Genomic DNA, 24059 nt, shown 5'->3' with positions numbered 1-24059 from the left:
TGGAATTTTTTGAAGCATAGAATCCTCAAAATTCAATTAGATGATCTAGTTATAGAAAGATCGACTGCTCGCGGTTTAGCCCAGGGGGACCCGCTATCTCCGTTACTTTTTAACATAGCCACTATGAAGATCTGTAAAATCCTTGAGAAGGAGATATTCATTTCTCAATATGCTGATGATTACGTTCTATATTGCCATTGTAAAAACCCTGCTGAGGGAGAAGTAAAAATCCAGCAGACTTTAGATAAAATACATACCTTATTTTTAGACATAGGTCTAGAGATTTCTCAAAGTAAAAGTAAAATTTGTCTGTTTAAAAGGGGATTTAAAAAAGATAACGTATCTATTAAAATCAACAACCAAGCACTAGAAGTTGTGGATACCGTTAAATACTTGGGCCTTTGGCTTGACCGAGGCCTGCGATGGGGGAAACACATAAATGAAATCAACATTAAAGTTACTAAATTTATAAATATATTTAAAGTGTATGTATGTATGTATGTATGTATGTCACTTTATTGCACACAAGTGTTGGCGGGAGCGGGGTGGGGAGTGCACCAAGTCCACTTAAGACGACTGTACATTGCAATGATAAGAAGTAGGCTCGATTATGCAAGTTTTTTATACGGGAATAGCGCTTCAACTAATTTAGCTAGGTTAGACACACTTCAAAACACTTGCTTACGAATAATTGGAGGTTTTATAAAAAGTACACCTATCCATGTCATGGAATCAGAACTGACCGTACCTCCGTTAGCAATTCGGAGACAGTATCTTGCAGGGAAAATATTGTTAAAATCTAAATCTCAAAGTACAAATTCCCTACCTGGTCTTCTGAAGGATTTAAAAAACTCTTTTGATAACCTCTACTGGCGTAACAAAACAAAACCGTTAATTGGACTTGTATTTAATGAGTTTAAGGACACCCCGGTATACTGTAGTAACCAGCTAGAAATGTTTTCACTCGATACCTGGGTTACTAATATAGATTTAAGTACTCATCTAGTATTAAATGTTGAGAAAATCGATAAAGCTAAACGTAAGTACGACGGATCTCAGTTACGAAGTATATGCAATTCAATGCTTACAGACACCTATCATGACTATTATAAGATATTTACAGACGGATCTAAAACAGATACTGGTAGTGGGGCTGCATTCCTAGATTGGCAAACCGGTGAAGTAATTAAACTACACATTATGGACAATATTTCGATAATGGCTATTGAAATGATTGCAATTGCAGAGTCACTTTCATATATTGACAGCATCAATAGTCACAATAAGTTTGTAATTTTAACGGATTCTAAATGCACACTTCAACATTTGAACCGTTGTACTTACGTCTTTAGGGGCATTCCAGTGGCTTACACTATAATTCGTCTAGTACTTAAACTATGCGCTTCTAAAAAGAAAGTTATTTTTCAGTGGATCCCTTCCCACTGTGGTGTTGTGGGGAACGAGGTGGTGGATCAGTTGGCTAGGGAAGCATCCGAAATGGGTGTTAATTGCCATAATACTCCTTGGTTCTCCGATGTTCTGTACAAGGCCAAAAATATGTGCTTTGACATGTGGTCCGAATATTTTGATGAAAGATCTCGCACAAAGGGTATATGGTATAAAACGATCCAACCCACACTTCCTCGTGCTCCATGGTTCTCTTTCTGTAGGATGAACAGGCAAGATTTAATTGTTGCTCTTAGATTGCGATCTGGCCACATTCCTTTAAATAGTTTTGCATTTATAATGCGTAAAGTTGACTCGCCTAAATGTAACTTATGTGGAGTAATTGAAGATGTGTTTCATATTTTAATGGAATGTCGCCGAGGTGCTGCACAGCGTCGTTTGCTCAATGTCAGGTGCTATGACCTCGGCAGAGTCAATAGCACCCTGGCATGTCCAGCCTCCGAAGAGGCTGGGCTTCTTTTTAATATGGTCAAGGCCATCTTACAAATTCGAAATAGTGAAAGTTAGATTGTTGTAGTTTTGTTAGAGAGCCACTAGGGTGGCATTTGTAAAAACCCTCTATAAATAAATAAGGATTAAAAAAAAAAAAAGATGAAATGAATGAGGTTTTATGATGAAATTAATGATGAATGGGGTTTGTTAACGGTATGTGCTAGTGGCGCCCGCTACACAGAGCTTTGCGCAATATTCCCTATCCTCTGGTTTTCAATGTATAAAACCTTGGAGGATACAACTTATAGTATGATTCTCTCTGTCTTTGTTTGAAATCAAACAGACCTTTGACACACTATACATGGTTATCCATTTGTGTCATTCAAACGCTTTTTTATCGCGCGTTGGAAAAGCGCTCGTGCTAATGGGGCCTTATTGGTACAAACAGCAACACTCGCAACTGTCCATCGGTGGACCTTATGCCAATTGTAATAAGGTTTACGAACTCTCAGTTAACACTGTGTGCGATGTTTACTGTTTTATACTTGGAGGATATAATTAGTTTAGTTGTATCCTCCAAGATATGAACAGAAAATAAGGAAATTACCAAAGAGTATAATAATAAAGTGTATAAATGCTTTTTTCCACAAGTCAAACGTCAACCAAAAGATAAACAATAAATATTTTTATTTGTACCCTGTATACCGAAAATGAAATAGAAACTCCAAATTAATAATCATCTAGACTACGTTTTTTTAGGTTTTCGGTATTGGAAGGGTAAAATGGGAACTCAGTCTGCTCTAAAGTCGTGCCGCTGTTGTGCTGTGGGTCCGGAAGGGGAAAAGGTGTCTCCTAAGAAGAAATTGTTGACCAGAGCTATGGAAAGTTTCTATGACAACTGTGCCGCGTACAACATAAGGTACTCACTTAATGCACAGATCAGCCGGCCTTAGCCAAGGTGACAATCGCTAAGATCGCTTCGACAACGAAACGTTTTATGTCTCTCTAAAGCCCTTGCTACACGGTCGCCGACAAGCCTTCTAACCGTCTGACCTTGATCAGTTTTGGTCAAAGGGTATAGCCGGGTAAGCATGGCCAAACTGCCCTTAGCGAAAAAAACAATTTCCTTTTACTGGATTATTAACCTATGTATATGTAGTGCTTTCACCAAATATTAAGCCTCAAATGCTTCAGATTTAAAAAAAAAATGCAAAAAAAGAAAAATCATTTTTATTTTATTACAGCCAAAGTACTAATTCGATTTCTTTGTAATTTGGGTATGTTGTATATACAATTAAGGCCGCTTTCTGAAAAAAATAATATTGAATTATCTCTTAAAATAATAGTAAAAAATTTAGATGAAAATTTTCAGAAAAATAAAAAAAATACATGCGAGATAGCGACAGTTATCAAATTTACATATTTCATGTAGAATTTAATAATGTTTAACATATATTTTTTTCAAAAATTAAAATCGAGATTAACAGTGTTAAAAACTCGAATTTGTAACATCCCATAATACCTTCTCTTCATACAAAATAACTTGTACGTTATACTAGAAAGTTATATTCCCAACGCAATTTGAATTTAGAACGCGACTTATTTCGCTGAGCGCGGACCTTAAACTCCTGTATATGTGGCATGCTGTATGCGGCTAGGGCGAACGGCATTCAGAGATTAAAAGCGGCCAAGTGCGAGTCGGACTCGCCCATGAAGGGTTCCGTATTTAGGCGATTTATGACGTATAAAAAAAAACTACTTACTAGATCTCGTTCAAACCAATTTTCGGTGGAAGTTCACATGGTAATGTACATCATATATTTTTTTAGTTTTATCATTCTCTTATTTTAGAAGTTACAGGGGGCCACACACATTTTACCACTTTGGAAGTGTCTCTCGCGCAAACTATACAGTTTAGAAAAAAATGATATTAGAAACCTCAATATCATTTTTGAAGACCTATCCATCCACACGAATGGGTTTGATGAAAAAAAAAATGTTTGAGTTTCAGTTCGAAGTATGGGGAACCCCAAAACTTTATTGTTTTTTTTTCTATTTTTGTGTGAAAATCTTAATGCGGTTCACAGAATACATCTACTTACCAAGTTTCAACAGTATAGTTCTTATAGTTTCGGAGAATAGTGGCTGTGACATACGGACGGACAGACAGACGGACAGACAGACAGACATGACGAATCTATAAGGGTTCCGTTTTTTGCCATTTGGCTACGGATCCCTAAAAAAAGCGCGGGAACAGTAAAATAGGCACGAATTTTATACAGAGCGTTAACGATTGAAAAATGTCTGTTCCTTTGATGAATAAAATACGTCACATTCTAAATTCAAATTCGTAAAGACTGCGTTCACAATATACTTCATTCGTTTATGACTACTTAGCTTTGCTTGTATGAAGAGAGAGTATTATGGGATGTTACAAATTCGAGTTTTTCACACTGTTAATCCCGATTTTAATTTTTGAAAAAAATATATGTTAAACAGTATTAAATTCTACATAAAATATGTAAATTTGGTAACTGTCGCTATCTCGCACGTATTTTTTTTATTTTTCTGAAAATTTTCATCTCAATTTTTTACTATTATTTTAAGAGATAATTCAATATTATTTTTTTCAGAAAGCGACCTTAGTTGTATATACAACATACCCAAATTACAAAGAAATCGGATTAGTACTTTGGCTGTAATAAAATAAAAATGATTTTTCTTTTTATGCATTTTTTTTTTAAATCTGAAGCATTTCAGGCTTAATATTTGGTGAAAGCACTACATATACATAGGTTAATAATCCAGTAAAAGGAAATTGTTTTTTTCGCTAAGGGCAGTTTGGCCATGCTTACCCGGCTATACCCTTTTGTTGGAAACAACTGTCTACACGGTCCGTCCAGACCAAGGCCACGCGGTCTGAGGGGCTTGTCGGCGACCGTGTAGCAAGGGCTTAACACTCTTCCATATAAGTGCGACAGTGACAGTTGCGTTTCGATCGCTACGGAGCGTAAGCGATTGGCAGGTTGGCTACGCGGCCAGATCTAAGAACTTCAGGGGCTTAATATAATAAATAGGGTTTAGGGTATTTGACTGTATTTATAATAAATTCTTTTTCACCATGCCTGAAATAAAGCACCAGAAGCATTGACGTATATCTCAGGAAGTCAGGACTGACCTTACGGGCAATAAGAATGGGGCCAATACAGCGGTGTGACACCGCTACAACGTGGTTGGTTGATGAGTTCGCATCACGTGCACGATTAGTCGCAACTAGTTGCGTTAGCCTGCACTATTGGCTCGAATTCGTGAGTAACACTGCTTGTAGTACCAATTTTAGTGCCCGGAATAGAATAAGAGCGCGTCAAGGTAATTTTGAACACCTCGCCCGCTTAGCAACTATTGCTGCTGATGACTGTACCTACCTCCAATTTATAAAGTAATGAGCTAGTGCGATTATTATTGTTCAGATATATCCCGTACCGAACGATGACCGACCGGGCCTGCCTCCAGACCTTCTTGAAGGACTTTGTGCTGCTGTTCTGCTTCTTCGTGACCAATTTCGTCGTGTTCCTGACCATACTAAGCAGGATTGCTATGCATTTGTGCGATCTTGGCTTGGAAGCTTTTGAATGGACCAAAGGAATGATAAGGTGAAAACTATTAAATACATTGACATACATATATACAAGGTGTCCCAAGAAGTAGTGATATACTGAAGCTGGGAGGTAGAGGACCTAGAGGGCTATCTGAATCACCCCCATGTATGTTCCGCGATTTTTCGTATTTTCGGAGTTATGATTTTTTTTAATTTTTCACCTATCGCCGAGTACGATGAGATTTTTATTTATGGTGACGTGAATTATTGCGGTAGATGCTTGATTTTTTTTACCCAGTATGTTTTATTTTTCTAAGCGCCCTTGAAGTTGTGAACATACTGGGTAATTTTATCTTTCTTGGCATTAATTTTTTTTTAATTCCATTCAAAGATCTAACGATAGTAAATGTTACCATACTGAATTGGCCTATCTATCAGCGTAGCACACAAAAAAAATCAAGCATCTACCGCAATAATTCACGTCACCATAAATAAAAATCTCATCGTACGCGGCGATAGGTGAAAAATTAAAAAAAATCATAACTCCGAAAATACGAAAAATAGCGGAACATACATGGGGGTGATTCAGATCAGGGATGTTGCGGATGCAGATTTTTTGACATCCGCGGATGCGGATGCGGATATTTAAAGGCTCACATCCGCGGATGCGGATGCGGATGCGGATGTCAAGATTAGGTACTTAGAACCCGTCAAATATTACACTTTTAGTATTTTTTCATTTAAAAAAACTAAACGTTTAGTATTTGAGCAAGAATATAGGTGCGTTATATTTAATAAACAGTAACTTCGCCGACTTTTCTGGATCTAGACGATTTCGTTATAAGTAATGACGAAATTACCTAGCACTTACGCCGCCGCTAAGACGTTCCTGTACCGACTTGTTCGACATCCGCATCCGCATAAGCTCCGCATCGATTTTATGCGGATGCGGATGTTGAAAATAATGCGGAAGTTCCGCGGTTGCGGATGCGGATGCGGATGTTCGCAACATCCCTGATTCAGATAGCCCTCTAGGTCCTCTACCTCCCAGCTTCAGTACATCACTACTTCTTGGGACATCCTGTATATCTCAGGACTAGCTTTACGGGCAATAAGAATGGAGCATGAATGGCGCCAGTACAGCGGTGTGAAAACGCTGCAACGCGATTGGTTGATGAGTTCGCATCAAGCGCGCGCGGCCGCGCGATTGGTCGCAACTAGTTACGTTAGACTACACGATTGGCTTGAATTCGTGAGTGACACCGCTGAACCTAGTACCATTTTTAGTGCACGTAAGGCCAGTCCTGAGATATAAGTCAATGTCATTAAATATATTAAAAGCGGGTCACTAACGTATTTTAAATCGAAAACGCTCGTTCGTTTACGGTGGTGCTCCTCGGTGACGCGTTTATTTAATATGTCTGTGTCTCACGGAAGTTTCGTTATTAAAAAGGTGAAAACTTAAAATGGTTAAGAAACTTTACCCAGCTACTGTTCTTTTTAACCGCCTTCAAAATGTGCTGTGTGGGGCAGGCGGGAACGGAAACTGAGTGAAAACAACGTGTTAGGACTACGTCTCTTTAAAGACTGTCTTACATGGAGTCGTCTTATGCTTAAACTATATCTATATCTATACTTAACTTACTAGCTACATACCACTACACCTCTGGGGTGAAAAAGAAAAAAATAAAAGTTCTTTTTTTTAACATTAAGAAATGTTCGAAATACTGTTTTATTCTATTTTTATGAACTAATTCCACTTTACCGTCCTTCAATATTTTAATATTAAGTCCACAATCTTCGACGACACTGCATACAGTGAAAAAGGCACGAAAATGGACAAAGTGTTTCAAGGACCATAGTCCTTGAAACACTTTGTCCATTTTCGTGCCTTTTTCACTTGTTAACAAAACTAAACCGTCTTTTTTGTACACATTTGATTTAGCGTTTTTGTCATACACTTCTTTACGCTTAGTTTTATCTAAAATTATTTTTTTACATGCGTCCTTATTAGCTAATTGTATCCTATATCTTAACTCTATAGCATAATTGTCAATATTGTAAACCGGTTCAACAATATTATCATTACTTAATCTACTTGGTAAAACACATTTCTTACCGAAAACAAGTTCAAAGGGTGCATAGGATGTTGAAGTATGTACAGTGTTGTTATATGAAAAACACCAAAACGGTAGCCATTGTCCCCAAGTATCTATGTGTTCATCGCATTGTATGCGCAAGAAGTTACGTAAGCTTTTATGAGAGTTTTCGAGGGCACCCAAAGATTGGTGGTGATAAGCTGTGGAATACTGTTTGTCAATTTGCAATAACTTACATACCTCTACCATGACTGAAGACATGAATTCTGCTCCTCTATCAGTCGCTATTGCCTTGGGAACACCGTATCTTAGTATAAAATTACTTACGAACGCCTTTGCGACGGTCACGGTGTCCTTCGCGGGTAATGCATACGCCTCCACATACTTACTAAGCTCACATTGTATTGTGAGTATATATACATTACCATCAATATCCTTATCTAAAGGGCCGACGATGTCTAAATATATTTTGTCAAATGCCGATTCAGCTGTTGACGTTATGGCCATTGGCTCCTTCAAAATAGGTGAGTGTTTCATTATTTGGCATTTGGAACATTTTTTTATAAACATTCTTACATCGTTCTCTAAAGTAGGCCAATAATATTTCCGTTTTATATTATTCGTCATTCGCCTTACACCCGCGTGCCCACTCGTAGGCAGCAAGTGATAGTCTTGTAATATAAATGTTTTCTCATCATTGTCAACAATTTTCCTAACACCTTCAACAATTAATAATTGAGGACCGGTCCCATTCGCTGATATCTTTAAACCCATCGGGAGACGCTTCATATGATATTGCCCTGTACTAGTGTTGAATGCTGTGATTTTCCTACTTTCCGGCTCTAGGCTTACTTGGTAAAACCCTTGACTTAAATCTAGATGACTGAAGTAAACACTTCCTGACAGTGCGTCCAGAATTTCCGTAATATTCGGGAGGGGAAATTTGTCATCCTGTATAGTTTCATTAACTTTTCTAAAATCCACTACTAATCTCCATTTTTTATTACCTGTGCTATCCTCCTTTTTTGGAACTAATAATATAGGACTTGACCATTCGCTATTGGATTTTTCAATAATATCTTCTTGCAACATTTTATTAATTTGTTTATTTATTTCTGGTTTTAATTATTCTGGAAGCCTGTATGGTTTGGTATATACAGGTTGACTATTGGGTTTTAAAGTTATGGATTGAGTCATGATATTTGTTGTAGTCACAAACTACTATTTATAGAATAAGGAAGCCCTAAATTATATGAAAATCATATATAACTTGCTCTAGTTGCTAAGAGCCAGGAAGAAATATAGCTTAGATTGGACCTGGGGATCCGACCCTTTCCCTCCCTTTTTGGGGGGTAGGCACGGTACGATCTCGTAGCTACTGGGCCACATCAGCTTTGTTTGACCTTAGGAACAATCGTGCCAAGCGGCATTGCCTGAGTCAAAAGTGCATACTCACTGCACTCACTTAGCTTACGAGCTCAATTTCAAAAAAATCTAAAATTTGAAAGTCTTTATCTCGGAAACTGTTCAATCTACAGAGACAGTTTTAATCTCGTATTGTAGCAAACTTAGTCTTCTTTAAAAACGTTTAAGGAAGGTGCTATCAAAAACTAGTCCTTTAGGGTTATAATCGCCTAAATCTAAAAGAAAACCGAAATTTTCGCGGTTTTTTTTTTCGATTTTTGACAAAGTTGCGTTCGGCGTTCGAGGTCACAAACCTGGATTATTAATTGGGCCAACATCATATATAAGTCTGCAAAAAATCAGAACTACCGGATTTGACGCAGAAGAGCCACGTTACAAAATTCTACAATTTCACTGGATTAGTAGGTATAAGTGACTCTATGGTTTACGATGGCTGCTAGTGCTGCAATCTGGCGGCAGAACATCGCAGTAACACCCTCTATTGTACACAAGTGTTATTCTTGCCTCTGTGGTCACCTTACCCCACCTTACTTTATACAGAGTTAGGGGTTGATGTGCAGTTGAAAAAGTTCTCGGGAATTTCAGGAAGTTTCACAGGAAACAAAGGAAACTTTTATTTCAGAACTGGAATATTTCGATTCCTACAAAAATAAGAGATGTTTCCTAAATATTACCACGGAAATTTCTCAATTTTGGAATGTTTCCGACGATACAACAGCAGTTGGGGAGAGCAACCAAAGACTATTTTGGTCTGTGGGAGCAACTTACAAAATAACGTATGTCTTCCTCTGTATTTTTATAATTTATTGTCATACGATTTCGGTCCTGTATTTTTTGGGTAAATATAAAATTAAAACCGCGTTTTAGTGATTATTATTTTTAATACAAGGATTTGGTCGCTATACCTAGTTTGAGTTTTATTTGAACCCGTTGAACGTAGGTACCTTTATAGACGGGTCTAACGCCGTTTATGAATTACACCATATATTGTTAACATTGTATTGTCTTAATATATATTTTATTACAATAAAGTAAATTTACAGGATACATATATTAAACATTAAAAACCTAAGCTGTAGATTGCTAAACTTAGCAGCTGAGCGAAATATTCGCTCGCCCGAAAGTCGCCAGACACCCTGACAAGTTTATATGAAATTTCTTTCACCACTTGTCTGGGTCTGATTACCATGGCCCAAACTGCCCTCCTATGGTAAAAGGCCGTATTTTCAAAGAACACTATATGAAAATACGGCCTTTTACCTTAGGAGGGCAGCAAAGGTGTCGACTGCAAGCGCCGCAAATATGTGGGCGCAAATATGTCTTTTTAAAATGCATATTTATTTGGTCGTTCAAACACGACCGGACCAACGAATGTGAATGTGGTGTGGTGGTAACGTTGAAAGCGAACGCCGCCGACGCGCACGAAAGAGGGTATTAGACCGAGCGCGGTCTTGGGTTTACACAATACTTTGACACCCACCCGCTATCTTCAGTTACCCATGAACAAGATGCATGTAACTGCGTCGAAATATCGGGACTATCGGGAGCTCGAAAACAATACAAAAGGTAATCACCTAATCACGGTTCATATAATATCCCGGTCGATATACTTAAGTCTCGCTGAACAAATGTTCGTCAGTTTGAGGAGTGCCTACAGTTTAGTTTTTGCTCGTATACCCGGACTCACCCGGTATAACCATCCATAGTAAACTTTATTGGAATGCATTGTAGGTAATTGTAAAATGCGCCGTAGCGAACGAAACGCTATATTGAATTGTTTTCTTTTACTCAGAGTCGGACGGCGAATCACTCCAAGTATTATGGTTGAGCGCTCGCGCCTTCATGAACAAATATTTCGACTGCATATCCCTCAAATCTCCCTCTCTTTCCAAAGGCTTCATCTCTCTCTTACGCGGGACCGACTTCGGCACGCCCCACACGTCTATGACGGACCGTATTTCCTGGCTAGACTCCGCGTGCAGAATGAGCAGAACTGATGACGCGTCGACACCTCCCCTTTTCAAGGTCGCCACAGCACCGCACGTCTTCTGGGCGACATTGTCGACGTGAATGTATTTTATTGTGTTTCTCGGGAAGGTGTTCTCGTAGACGTAGAACTGTCCCTCTGCGGCTGACACTGGGTTGTTCTCGATGGTGGCCGCGTCGAGGTGCTGCAGGTGTCCGTTCCATTCTCCTAGCTCAAACGGCGCCTTTGCTCTGCCACAGTTCTTGGCTGTAATGGCGGCGGCTTGCAGTATGAGAAAGCAGGCGACTGACGCCATTGGGATACATGGGTGGACTGCACCTGGTTTCAAACAATGACTCGATAAGAATGTTTTCTTACTTTATGTAAGTTGGATTATTTTCTATTGTTCCTTACGTTGGCAGCCCTCGATTCATTTATGCAAGGTTGATAAATCTTCTTGTACAGTCAGCGTCAAATTAGCGGGGTAAAATGTTATAGGTGAATACAAGATGTACCTACATAGGTACATACTTATAAAATTTGACCATGTGGAAATTTTGCAATTTGAAAAGTTGGTCACATCAGTAGTATCTTGACGAAGTCGGGGGCAAAGCTAGGCTAGTCAAAATGAAACCAACAGTGAAAACATTATGGTATATTACGTATCACTAACATGTAGGTATTACATTAAATATAAGTTACGGCTACAGTCGCTATTCTTTCGTAGTCAATCCATCAGACTTTAATATCAGTAATATTTTATACCGTAGAGACCAATATTAAAAAAAATTGCCTTGGATGTAGACTTTTTAAGAATCACACGAAACTACCCGCTCTCATACAATCAACGTTTCGCTCTCATTTTAAAACGACATTAAAATATCTCTAACATATAAAGAGACAGACAGAGAAGAGTCGTGGAATGTATCGGGCCCCATACGTTCCACGACTCTTCTCTTTCCGCACAGACTACTATGTCTGTTACAGTCCTGCAATAATATGTTACTCTTCGAAGGCCGCAAAAATATGTGACACGCTCTTACGGCTCCACAAATACTTAAGATCGTGTCAGATATTTTTGCGGCCTTTGTTGTGTAACATATTACTGCAGGTGACTGTACTAGTTTTCGTTGCTAGAAAATGCAATACAAAGAAATGACAGCGAGTATAAGTTTTACATACAAAACATCTACTCGCTCTATTTTCTTTTGCGCCTTTTTAGTGGGTTTTTAGACTTTTTAGCGACCGTGTGACTCTTAATATAATTTTGAGTTCTCCAACGTTTCATATTACTGCTAACTGTACAGTCAAACACATTTACATTGTAAGGAAATTACAGTCAGGGCTATTCATAAATTACGTCATTTCAAATTTGGGGGGGGGGGGGGGTATGGACATCAGATGATGGTAACATGACATAGGAGGAAACGGGGTCATTCGAAGCATGATTTTTGGATGATTTAGGGGGTGGGGGGGGGGTCAAAATCGACAAAAATAGATGACGTAATTTATGAACAGCCCCCATGTACAATACAGTCAAACGGATTACAGCGCAATTTAACTTCGATATAAACGAGCTTGAGTGTACCTACTTACACAAACACATTCGCATACAAAAGTTTTATATCAAATATATAGTTATATACTATTATTATGTAATGTTAACAATATGATTTATGGATTAAAGTACGATTTCCACCGAGCGATCGTTTTAATTTCAAACTTAATAACTATGTATTTAAGGGCTATTTTAATTCTTCAACTGGAAGTGTTTACGTTATATCTACTCAGAATCATGAGCTCTTTCAAACCTAATAGGAGAAAAAAAGTATCCTAAGACTAAAATAAATTTTTCTATACTTAAAAATAAAAATCTAAATGTTCGTGATTTTAAGTAGAATTAACATTAAGATTGGAACTTAAAAAGATCAACCCTTTGACCGGCCCGGGCGGTGGAAATCGGACAGAGTTAGGACTAAATGTGGGCAGTACCCTGCTATATTTAGGCTAGATGACAAATTTTTATTAATGGTATCAATCGATCAGGTTTGTTATTAGGATCAAATGTCTATATCGGACCCATTGCGTTATAGGCATAGCAATACAAAAGTCAGAAATGATAGTCAAAGTCCGATAGTCGTACTTCACTCGCGAAACGCTCCTAACAAATCGATATGTGAACGTGACGTCACGGTCACTGAAAGCCCATCTTGATGTATGGACAAAACAAGGAAATTGCGTTTTTGTCGGTGAAATATTGCGTTTATGTATATTATAGTTTCTATACAATCTTTTTATGGATTAAATGTAAGAAATCGAATGTAATCCTTACTTCTTTTCCTTTTGGAAGTTAAAAAAAGACTTAAATTTTGAAACTCAGGTCCTGTATTTTTGTAGTATTTTCAAATATTATTTTAATATCCACATTATTGTGATAAATTGCTTATTTGCTATTTATTTTACTAGATTTTGTTATAAAATTCAACATGTGTCATCATCCCTAGTCTGCCCTACCACGTAGGGCCGTCCACGCCGCGCGGGCGCCTGCACAGAGTGTTTTGTGTTTGTAATATTCAGATTTATCAGAATCACACGCACGTACACGTCTATGAAAACGCATCTATGTGGCTATGGCTACCACCAGTTTGGCTGACATTATACGCCATCGAGAACGTAATTTACTTTCTATACATCTCGCTCGCACTAATATGCGAGTACGATCGAGATGCATAGAAAGTAAATTATGTTCTCGATGGCGTATACCTACGTATGTCAGATTTGAGACTATCAGTGACTCATGGTACGGGCTCTCGCGTGCACAGGCCTTAAACGTGAACTTTTATAACTGTCCTAAGTTTAGTGTTATAGGTTTAATAATCTTTAATTAAGCTAGGTTAGGTAATAGGCAAGAAGTAACCAATATAAACCCTATGAAAATGTGCCTTAGGCTGGTTTTGGTGTCACGCGGACCGTCTGTGCGGATCGCTCCGCACCGGACAATATGTATTAAATTCAGGGAGCGTTGTGGAGTGGTCCGCGCGGACGACCGTCCGCGCAGACATCTTTGTCATACAATTTGGCAATCCGCACGGACGGTCCGCGTGACACTAAAACCAGCCTTAGGGCTCATTTAAACGTTGCGAGTTTCATTACATTGCGGTATTTGATCGGTCGGCTGAATTGATGCCACCTCAATGGTCCGCAATGTAATTAAGATCGCTTGCGCCGTCTAAATGAGCCCATAAAGGATAAAACGCGCGAAGCTCAGAGGGGCTACCGCGAAAACCGATTTTCGCAAATTGCGGGGATCTTTCTCTTTTACTCCAATGAAGGCGTAATTAGAGTGACATAGAAAAATGCCAACAAATTGATAGCCCAGATGGCGCTGCAGTCGCTTGTTATTATTTACAAAAACGGGACCTAAGATTTGCGAATCGAAAGAGCCTTTCTTCGTGACCACGGGGACAATGGTGTCCTCAAAAAGGCGGTGATTTTGAAACTTAATTAATTAATTTGCATTTTTCATGCTCTGAAAGAGGGTCATTGTTGTTCTAAAAGGTGTGCAGAAAGGGTACGTTTCTGCACTAGAGCATTTAACTTTCCAAGTACGATTTTTTTTTGTTTTAAATGGATTTGTTATACTTACAATTTCCATTCTGATTTTTAACTCCCCATTCCATAAATAACGATTATTCACGTTTTTTTAATTGAAAGTACCCTCGAGAAACAGTATAAAATACTGACAGTGTGGTGACCGCGACTTGTCTTATATCTCATGTATTAGTTATGATATCTGATAGAATCGTGAGCGAAGGAGGGATACTAATGATAATACAATCTTACCGCTACGCGAATATCTATATGTATATTGGTGTTGTAAAATATTGTCAATATTTCTCAGATAGGTACGAGTATATTTATTGCTTTGAACGAGTTCAAGATTGACACCAGTCTATGTGAACTGCAGAAGTAGGTACGAGTTGCGGAAAGTTTCCAAAAAGTTGGGTAAGTTCTAGGAAATTTCAGGAAACTTTCATTGTGGCAAAAGAAAATATCGAATCCCTACAAAAATATGAGAAGTTTCCAAAATGTTTCCATTTCCATACGGAATTTCGCAATTTTTTGTAACTTTCCGACGCACATCAGTGATGTGATTAGGTGTGTGATTGTGTGTGTGTGTGTGTGTGTGTGTGTGTGCGCGTGCGTGTGTGTGTGTGTGTGTGTGTGTGTAGGTATGTATATGTGGTGTATATGAACACATAGTAATAATCTCTTAAGTTTCCTGAAGGCGAGAAACGCCCTTGGTGTTAAATAGCTGTCATGTTAGCTACAGTAATTATTATTATTTTGTACAAAAACACACCAGAACTAAATTTTTTTGGTTTTCTTACAGAACGGCTACTTTCTTTCCCGACTGCAAAAAAATATCTTACGTTTTTTTTTTACTAAAATATCCCAGTATTAAATTTTTGAAGTGAAAACTTCTGTAGCGGCGCTGGGCACTATTTGAAGTGGGGAAAAAATTATAAACTCGAGACAGCGTAAGGCGATCACGTGACCGTAAGCCCCGTAAAGTAAAGTGGCCACTCATAATTTAAATCAATAAAGAAAAACTCAATTTTATTTGACATTTATATTGTTGCGGACTCCTTTTTAAGACTCTTTACCTATGTTCAAATAATTTGACGTTGTCATGGCAGTATGTAAATAAACATGTCAATGAAAAAGTGTGATCTTATTTAATTTATAATAAATAAATAGAACACCTCCGCTAAACGTATGTATCGTGTTACCGGGCGTCGGTAACATAGTGAGGTGAGTGTTGTTGCTTGTTTTAAGTAGGTATGGAGGTACATGACATCTATTTCAGTTTAACTAGTTAGTTTTGACTTCTTGAACCTTCTGAACAATTTTTTTTTAAATAAAATAAACAAATCGCCTGTTTGATATAAACCCCCATAATAGTTACCTACCTATGTACAACATAACATATATCCAATCATTACAAAAATACTACATTTACGACGGTATAATATTACTGCAAATATATAAACAGAATATAACAAAATATATATCCAAAATATATATTATTGTCCCTAATAAAGTATACCTACTAAGTGTAACTACTAGTGTAGTTACTACCTATTTATAGTTCATCGTATATACAAGTTCATTCATAAATGACAGAAAAACAGTTAATACAATCAATCAATCAAATATCTATTGTTGGTCATATAAGTTACAGAGATGTTATTTTAATGTACAACGGTCTTCATGTCCTGCCTCAGAGAGGCGTATAATATCTTATTCTAAAAATCTGTTATGCGCATGAAGTAGAGTCCAGACGAGCTGGGCAAATCGACCGATTTGATCAGGAAAATAATTGGTGCCAATCTCCAATTTAATCACCAATTTAAGATTTATGGTGACATTTGAGCCCTCTAAGTTAAAAAAATGCTCCAAAAGGAATATACTAGCGTCACAAATTGGTATTCTTGCGTCTGCACCCCATTTTATCGGTAATATCGGCCAAATCGGCGGTCGAATTCGGCGAGTCAAATTGGCGTTTGAATCCGCACGTCCTGATTTGATCGGACAATTTCATCAGATTGGCGAAAATTGTCCCGTCTGGATTCTACTTAAATCTAGTATTTTAACTGGATCAAACATTGGGGGTGGAGGGAAATGACCGAATGGGATAGTCTTATGTATCTTTCAGTAGGAGTAGCCGCGAAAACGCTATTATTGTTTGTCCTAGTCAGTCTATTTTTTTTTATTCCCCAGCGTAAATTAGTATCGACTATTTATGGTGGGCAACAAATAAATTCGACCAATAATGGTGTCGCATTAATTGCGTTATTTTGTCCCTCACGCACGCATACCACATCTATTAGGATCCTACCATCTATAGTTATGCGTTTGTAATGTATGATTATGCGCGCAATTGTTTTATCCGATAAGGCCAGCGTAAAGCGCACCACCATTTAACATCGGATACCTATTCTAATGACAATAACACTTATGTGTTTTACGCGGTAAATGAAGCGTAAATATTTCAAAATTTAGAAACCGTTAAATCCTTAGGCCCTTCGCCCTTCCGGCGCTAGTAGGTACCTAACTATCACATTTCCATAAGAAAATGTGTTGCAACATGTAAAACGATCGAAAATGTGACACAACGTTCATTTATGTCGGACGGACGTATGGACATGTTTTATTAAGTTATTTTATTAGTGATCAATTCCGTTAAACGATTGCAAACTGAATATTGGTGCATACGTATTTATAGTGACTTTAATTTATTTTTCTGCCCTCCGGCCGGAAAGCGTCAACTTTCGGCCCGATGCAGCGAACTTTCCGCTTTCCGGCTACGTCGAGCAGAACGTTTTTACCTATATTATAAACCTTGGACACTAGGTACAAAAGGAAGCCTCAGATCACATGTTGGTCGAATTACATATGATCACATTACTTACTTTACTGCCCATAGATGTAAATCACTACATAGTATAAAACAAAATTGCTTCCCGCTGTCTGTCTGTCCCTATGTATGCTTAGGTCTTTAAAACTACGCAACAGATTTTGATGCGGTTTTTTTAAAATAGAGTGATTCAGGAGGAAGGTTTATGTATATTAATTTGTTAACCCGTGCGAAGCCGGAGCGGGTCGCTAGTGTGTAATATACTATTCTTAAAGCCAGGGATACACTGGGAGGGGAAAAATGTCCCGCGACACGTGTCAGGCGAAGTCGTTCGCGTTCGCGAAACTTCGCTTGGCAAAACACACTGTGTAACGTTATTTATTCACTAATAACGTTGTTGTTAATAATATATGATGATTAATTTTAGCAATGGCATCCAACTTCGTCCACGAGTAATAACGCGAGGGCCGAAGCGCTTAGCAACCGGTATTAGTCGGACTCGCGCACCATTTATGGTAATATTGTAGGCAAACGTTCATGATTGGCGGCCGCAAAAAGGCCCGTTACTCGTCGGGCGACCTCCGTCGATCGCTATATAGCAGCCATTCTGCGATGTTATGCATAGACCTCTGCCCGCGTCGCTTTTGCGCGGTGTCTTGTGTACGAACACGCACCACAAATTGAGTTCCGATCATTCTTTTATGCAGATGTTATATATACCTAGCTTAGAAATCGGTGCAATACTGTGTAACTGTCGTGCTTGTGTAATTCCCCACTTTTGGGTAAGTGTGAACACAAATTAGTATTTAAGTATGTAGTAGGTATCTTCACTTCAAATCTATAGTTCGAAATTAGTGTTGAATACTCTCGCTTTAATGTAATCATTTCATGGCCGCTAATTGCTTCATAGCCTATTGTTTGCCAAAAGCCAATAATAGTTTGTGCCTGTTTTTAATATTAAACATTCTCGCTTTGTTCATAGTTATGTTGCAGTTAATAGTTTTAATTATTAGTCATTTCAACAATTGACGGGCGGTCACGTATGTTATTCAATATACCCAATCTGTAATACTGCTTGCTTTGTAAACTCCGCTCTGCTTTTGTTCACCGCCACACTCAACCACTAGCTTTAGCACTTCTCCTTAATAATAAATTCCGGTGGCGCTGAACAAAGGTTGATTAGAAGACCTGCACTAACCCGTGGCCCCGGAACATTACAGGAACACCGTACGGGCTGTTAGAACCCGAGGCTGGCGTTCCCAGCAATTGGACATTTCGCCAAATTCCCGATCAACGGGAAGTGACTACGACATTTCGACGCTTATTAGTATCTCCGTGCCTACGCCGCGCCGCTACCTGCGCTCAGAGCAGCCACCGCCGGCCGAACGGATCATTAAGGGAAGTGTCGATTAGCGGATTCCCAAGTTTATAAATTAGGCTGTTCATAGACCCACGACCCGTAGTTAATTTTTTATTTTATTTTATTGGTAATAAATAAACCTAGTGTTTAAAGTTTATGTTGTTTTAATTAATCCGTTATTCTAAGTAATAACGCGACAACTGGCATAACAAACATGTCGAGCGATGTTGCCAGACATGTTGAGTGACGTTCAGCAACGTCGGGCCGCTTCCCCAGTGGGGAGACACTCCTCACTTCGGGCAAACACGGCTCCGTTCGGCTCAGCATTTCTCCGAGCAATTATTAGGGTTGACACAACATGACGTCCCTTTGCATGCACGACCACAGATAAGATAGTGACTTGAATTTGGACAACCCTAAATAACCGAAAGATATCATGATTCGACCCTGAATCGCTGTCAAACTTCGGTTTTGTAGGAAGTGTCCTTTCTGTACGGTAGTACTATCACTATCACCCGACGTCGGTCTCGAGGGGTCGCGGGACATATGTCGTCTAGTGGATCCTTGGCTTACGGCGATATTTTTTCAGTCCCTGTCATTGAACAATAAAAATTACGTTACGTACGCAGCGACTTTTAGATTTCGTTGTCAAACTATAAATCATTATGGTGTGCATTGTGCATAGGTTTGCGACAGCCGTAGGCTGGAGTGCATTTATAGACTCGAGTTTGCAATATTTTTACCCCCGGAGTTACATACAATGTTTTTCATCACACTTGCAAAGAAAAAACTATTTTTTTAATGAAATAATTTTTAAATACGCTGAAATTTCAGACATTCGTCCGCTATATGTATTGTCATTTGACTGGTTCTTCCTTTCGTCATCTGTCTGTGGCTGTTCAAAGATCCGTAATGGGTACATATCATCATTCGCTTGCCCTTGTCCCATTCACTTGGGGTCGGCGCGGCATGTCTTTATCTTCCATACCTCTCCGTCGCCCGTCATCTCATCATTCACTTGCGTTCGTTTCATATCATCTCTCACACAGTCCATCCACCTTTTCCTCGGTTCATGGGTACATACATAATTTAAAAGCGGCCAAGTGCGAGTCGGACTCGCCCATGAAGGGTTCCGTATTCAGGCGATTTATGACGTATTAAAAAAAAACTACTTACTAGATCTCGTTCAAACCAATTTTCGGTGGAAGTTTACACGGTAATGTACATCATATATTTTTTTTAGTTTTATCATTCTGTTATTTTAGAAGTTACAGGGGGGGGGGGACAGACATTTTACCACTTTGGAAGTGTCTCTCGCGCAAACTATTCAGTTTAGAAAAAAATGATATTAGAAACTTCAATATCATTTTTGAAGACCTATCCATAGATACCCCATACGTATAGGTTTGATGAAAAAAAAAATTTTGAGTTTCAGTTCTAAGTATAGGGAACCCCAAAAATTTATTGTTTTTTTTTCTATTTTTGTGTGAAAATCTTAATGCGGTTCACAGAATACATCTACTTACCAAGTTTCAACAGTATAGTTCTTATAGTTTCGGAGAAAAGTGACTGTGACATACACGGACAGACGGACAGACAGACAGACATGACGAATCTATAAGGGTTCCGTTTTTTGCCATTTGGCTACGGAACCCTAAAAAAATCAGTACCTATAGATTGTATCTCTATGACGGTTAAACATATAAACCTTAAACTTGGTGTAATACTGATTAAACAACAAATACTAAAATTGGTACAGCGTGATCCGGACTTACAGAAAAGGAAATATAAACTTTATGCTAAAACAAGATTTACTGGCTATAAGTAGAGCCATATATAGCTATATATTGGTGTGTAGGCTTGTACCTACTTTTTTTGTTACATTATACTAGCATAAATATAATGATCCCCCACCAGTATTACTTGTAAACCCAGGGATGCACTGGGGAACAAAATGTCCCGCGACATGTGTTATATGTGTCGGCGAAAAGTCAAGCAAAGTCGAGAATATGGCGACATCGCGCGAGTCGGTAACACCGGCTTCCGACACGTCGGAAGGGAGGAGCCCAAGCGGTATCTTATCGTTCAAATCATGCTATTTTTGCGGGGGGAAACGTGCACACCGTCGCACTTCTCACTCACTACATACAAAATCCAATCTGTAATGACGACTAGTATAGAATATATGACACTCGTCAAAGAAAAATCTTGCACACCTCGATCTCTTTTCTCACGAGTCATAACACGCACCGCCATAGGTACAGTTGTACCTGTGCTTCGGCAGAGGGGAAATAGCACGAATGCCGTCTCCTTTCCCGGTGTTGCTTGAAGATAGGCTAAGTCGTGCGACGTCGCAAAACTTCGCTTGACACCGCACGACGTATGACACCCACTGGCGACATGTGTCGTATGTGTCGGAGGACATTTGTCCCCTAGTACAGTCAGCAGCAGAAGTTGCTAAGCGGGCGAGGTGTTCAAAAATACCTTGACACGCTCTTATTCTCTTATCAATAAAGTCTCGTCAAGATTATTTTGAACATCTCGCCCGCTTAGCAACATCTGCTGCTGACTGTACCTACCTACTCGTGTTTATATCCCTGACTTAAATGTTAAGACGATTACATTAGCGATATGTAGTATTTATTATTATAATATCTTAATTCATTTTTCTTTTTCAGTATAACACCTCGAAATGATCGGCGATTATTTAAATGAGAAATGTTTCTTGTTTTCATACTACACAAAAATATTCAACTAAAAGTAACTACGTACGGGCGAATGAAACAAAATCATTTTTACAGTACATCAGGTGCTACATTACGACACCAGGTGCTATAATAAGCACATAACGCAACTACGTCGAAAATTTAAAGGGCCATATGATAGGTATGTAGGTACTGTAAAACGTTGTACTTGTACGATACACGTGCGAATAGGTAATTCGAAGCTCGTGTCGATTTAAAACATTTCTTCAGTCGTGTTTTAAAATTCGCCACTCTTTGCGAATTTCCTATTTTTCGCACTTGTATCGTAAATTTGACATCAAAACGTAACTTTGAATTCGGCACCTGTGGCTGTATTATCGTATCTAGTTGTGACATTTGTGACAAAATGAAATTTTCAAACTTGGTGAACATACATTAATAACAACTTTGCTATTCTAATCAATATTTATAAATAAAGCTTACCCAGAAACAATACTACTATTTTTTTAATCAATCATTGTTTTTTTGAAGGTTTATTTTCTATTTTGTATGCGGAACTTGTAGAATTTGTATCCGCACCACTGTGCGTACCTAATTCGTGTAATGAATGCGAGTAATAACCATCGGTTTTAACATAAGTTTAAATACACCAACTAAAATAGGTTTGTACCACCGCCCACACTGTTAACTGTACACCGGTGGACCGTATGCCTTCTGTAATAAGGTCCACCGATGTACAGCTAGGAGTGTTGCTGTTGTTACGGGACAGCCCGTGAAATGCTTCTGTACGGCTACCATCACTTTGGCACTGACATAAACGCTATCGAGAACGTAATTTACTTTCTGTACATCTCGCTCGTACTCGCATATTAGTGCGAACGAGATGTAAGTATAGAAAGTAAATTATGTTCTCGATGGCATTTATGTCAGTGCCAAAATGATGGTAGCCGTACTGATTATGAGTAGTTCAACCCAAAAGCAAGTTTTGACACAAAAAAATGTTTTGTACGTAAAATGTGGAAATGCAATTTCAGTTTACCTACTCTGCCTCAGTGTTCCGGTCCCTTTTTAGCGTTTCTTCCGATTTAAACCTGAAATAACAAACCGACTATCAAGATCCCGCCTTTCATTCATTATAAACTAATTTTAGTTAATTCTAGTTTCGTTTTTAAACCAGACTTAGTTGTAAGGTGTAAAACTTGTAAAATCAAATTAAGTTAATTTAAATTTAGGCTTGATGGTTAATTTAATGCAGTTTATTTAAATGAAATGTTACACTAAACATATATAGATGGACAGTTTCTTAGTATACTTGTGGGCAAAGTATATAGTTAAACCTGAGTTACCCATGAACTGGAAAAAAGGTGAAGGGGGAAACTTACCCCCATTATTGAAAGAGTTTATAAAATTTTCTGGGGTAATGGCTTATTTGTTAAAAACAACTTTGTAACCTAAACCGATGCTTCAGCACAAAATAATTAATAGTATTTATTAGGTACAGAAGATCCACTCTCTAACTTAACGCGTCTATTACAACAGATAAGACCGCTAGGTGGCGCAAGCGTGAGCAGGGGGCCGTCTCAAAAACTTGTAATACAAGCGGATGTCACTTTTTGACAGCTTTTGTTAGAAAGGGACTTCCACTTGAGTGACGAAATCGAGCGATAGAAATTCAAAAATCGGCCGGCCAATGCTCAACAACATAAGACTTTCCGGTCGGTGCTACTCGTACATCTATTGTCAAGTAGCAGTACTGATAATTCCGCTACTCGATGCTAGATGTCGACACTGAAAATATAGTATTTTTGCTGGTACCAAAACTGATGTATGGAGTGAGCACTCTTGTCTTACTATATTTATCTATGGTAATACCTAAGATTGTTTATCTTTTATCCCCGTCTCGGTGAATGTTTCGAGCGTTTTCATCGCGCATTTCAGCGTCATTACGATCACGAAAAAAAATAAGCAGCAAGAACATTTTAATGAATAGTGAAGTCGAGCATCGTCAAATTATACAGGGTGTCACTAGCCATTGGACAAGGCCGAAATGTATATATATGCATTAGAGTATTTAGAACCAGTATACAAAGTATTATAACAACCGGTGTAGCGGTTACGAAGAAATTAACAAATTACGATTTTTTACTTTGGAGCAGCCTGTATGTGTTAGTAGCTCCTGTCTGAGGTAATAAATAGTATGAAACCTTCTTTGACCTTTATTTGATTATCTTTTTTATCTATGTCACTAATAAGATTCTGACTTTTGATAAATGTCATCATTGCCGCCTTGGAGGATATAATCAAACGGAGACGCCATGTCTGTAATTTTCTGTACAAAACAGTCTGCCGATTTTTGCGGGGGAGGGGAACGTCAAATGTATGCGTAACGTAAAAATAGCCATGTCAGATAAACGTCAGTCCATACATTGTGTATGACCGTTGGCCGCCTATTTTCGACAGAGGGGAAAGCCTGTTAATGGCTACTCCGTTTAGTTGTATCCTCCAAGATTGCCGCACATTTTCAAACAAATTGTCTAAAGCACTGCCAATGATTAACATAGTATATGCACAGTATGTTTCTTTTTG

The 24059-nt window shown here is 38.5% G+C and overlaps 1 protein-coding gene across 1 annotated transcript; it reads right to left on the bottom strand.

Annotated features, from left to right (window-relative positions):
* Window positions 1-10797: 10797 nt before the first annotated feature.
* Window positions 10798-11325, bottom strand: LOC134661656 (uncharacterized). Its single transcript, XM_063517802.1, has one exon. The coding sequence runs from the start codon at window positions 11301-11303 to the stop codon at window positions 10806-10808; it is 498 nt and encodes a 165-aa protein (XP_063373872.1). The 5' UTR covers window positions 11304-11325; the 3' UTR covers window positions 10798-10805.
* Window positions 11326-24059: the final 12734 nt, after the last annotated feature.

Source organism: Cydia amplana, chromosome Z, assembly GCF_948474715.1.
Source record: "Cydia amplana chromosome Z, ilCydAmpl1.1, whole genome shotgun sequence".
NCBI classification, from domain to species: Eukaryota; Metazoa; Arthropoda; class Insecta; order Lepidoptera; family Tortricidae; genus Cydia; species Cydia amplana.
Note: the sequence above shows the minus strand (reverse complement) of the source record. Positions and strands in the feature narration are given on the sequence as shown.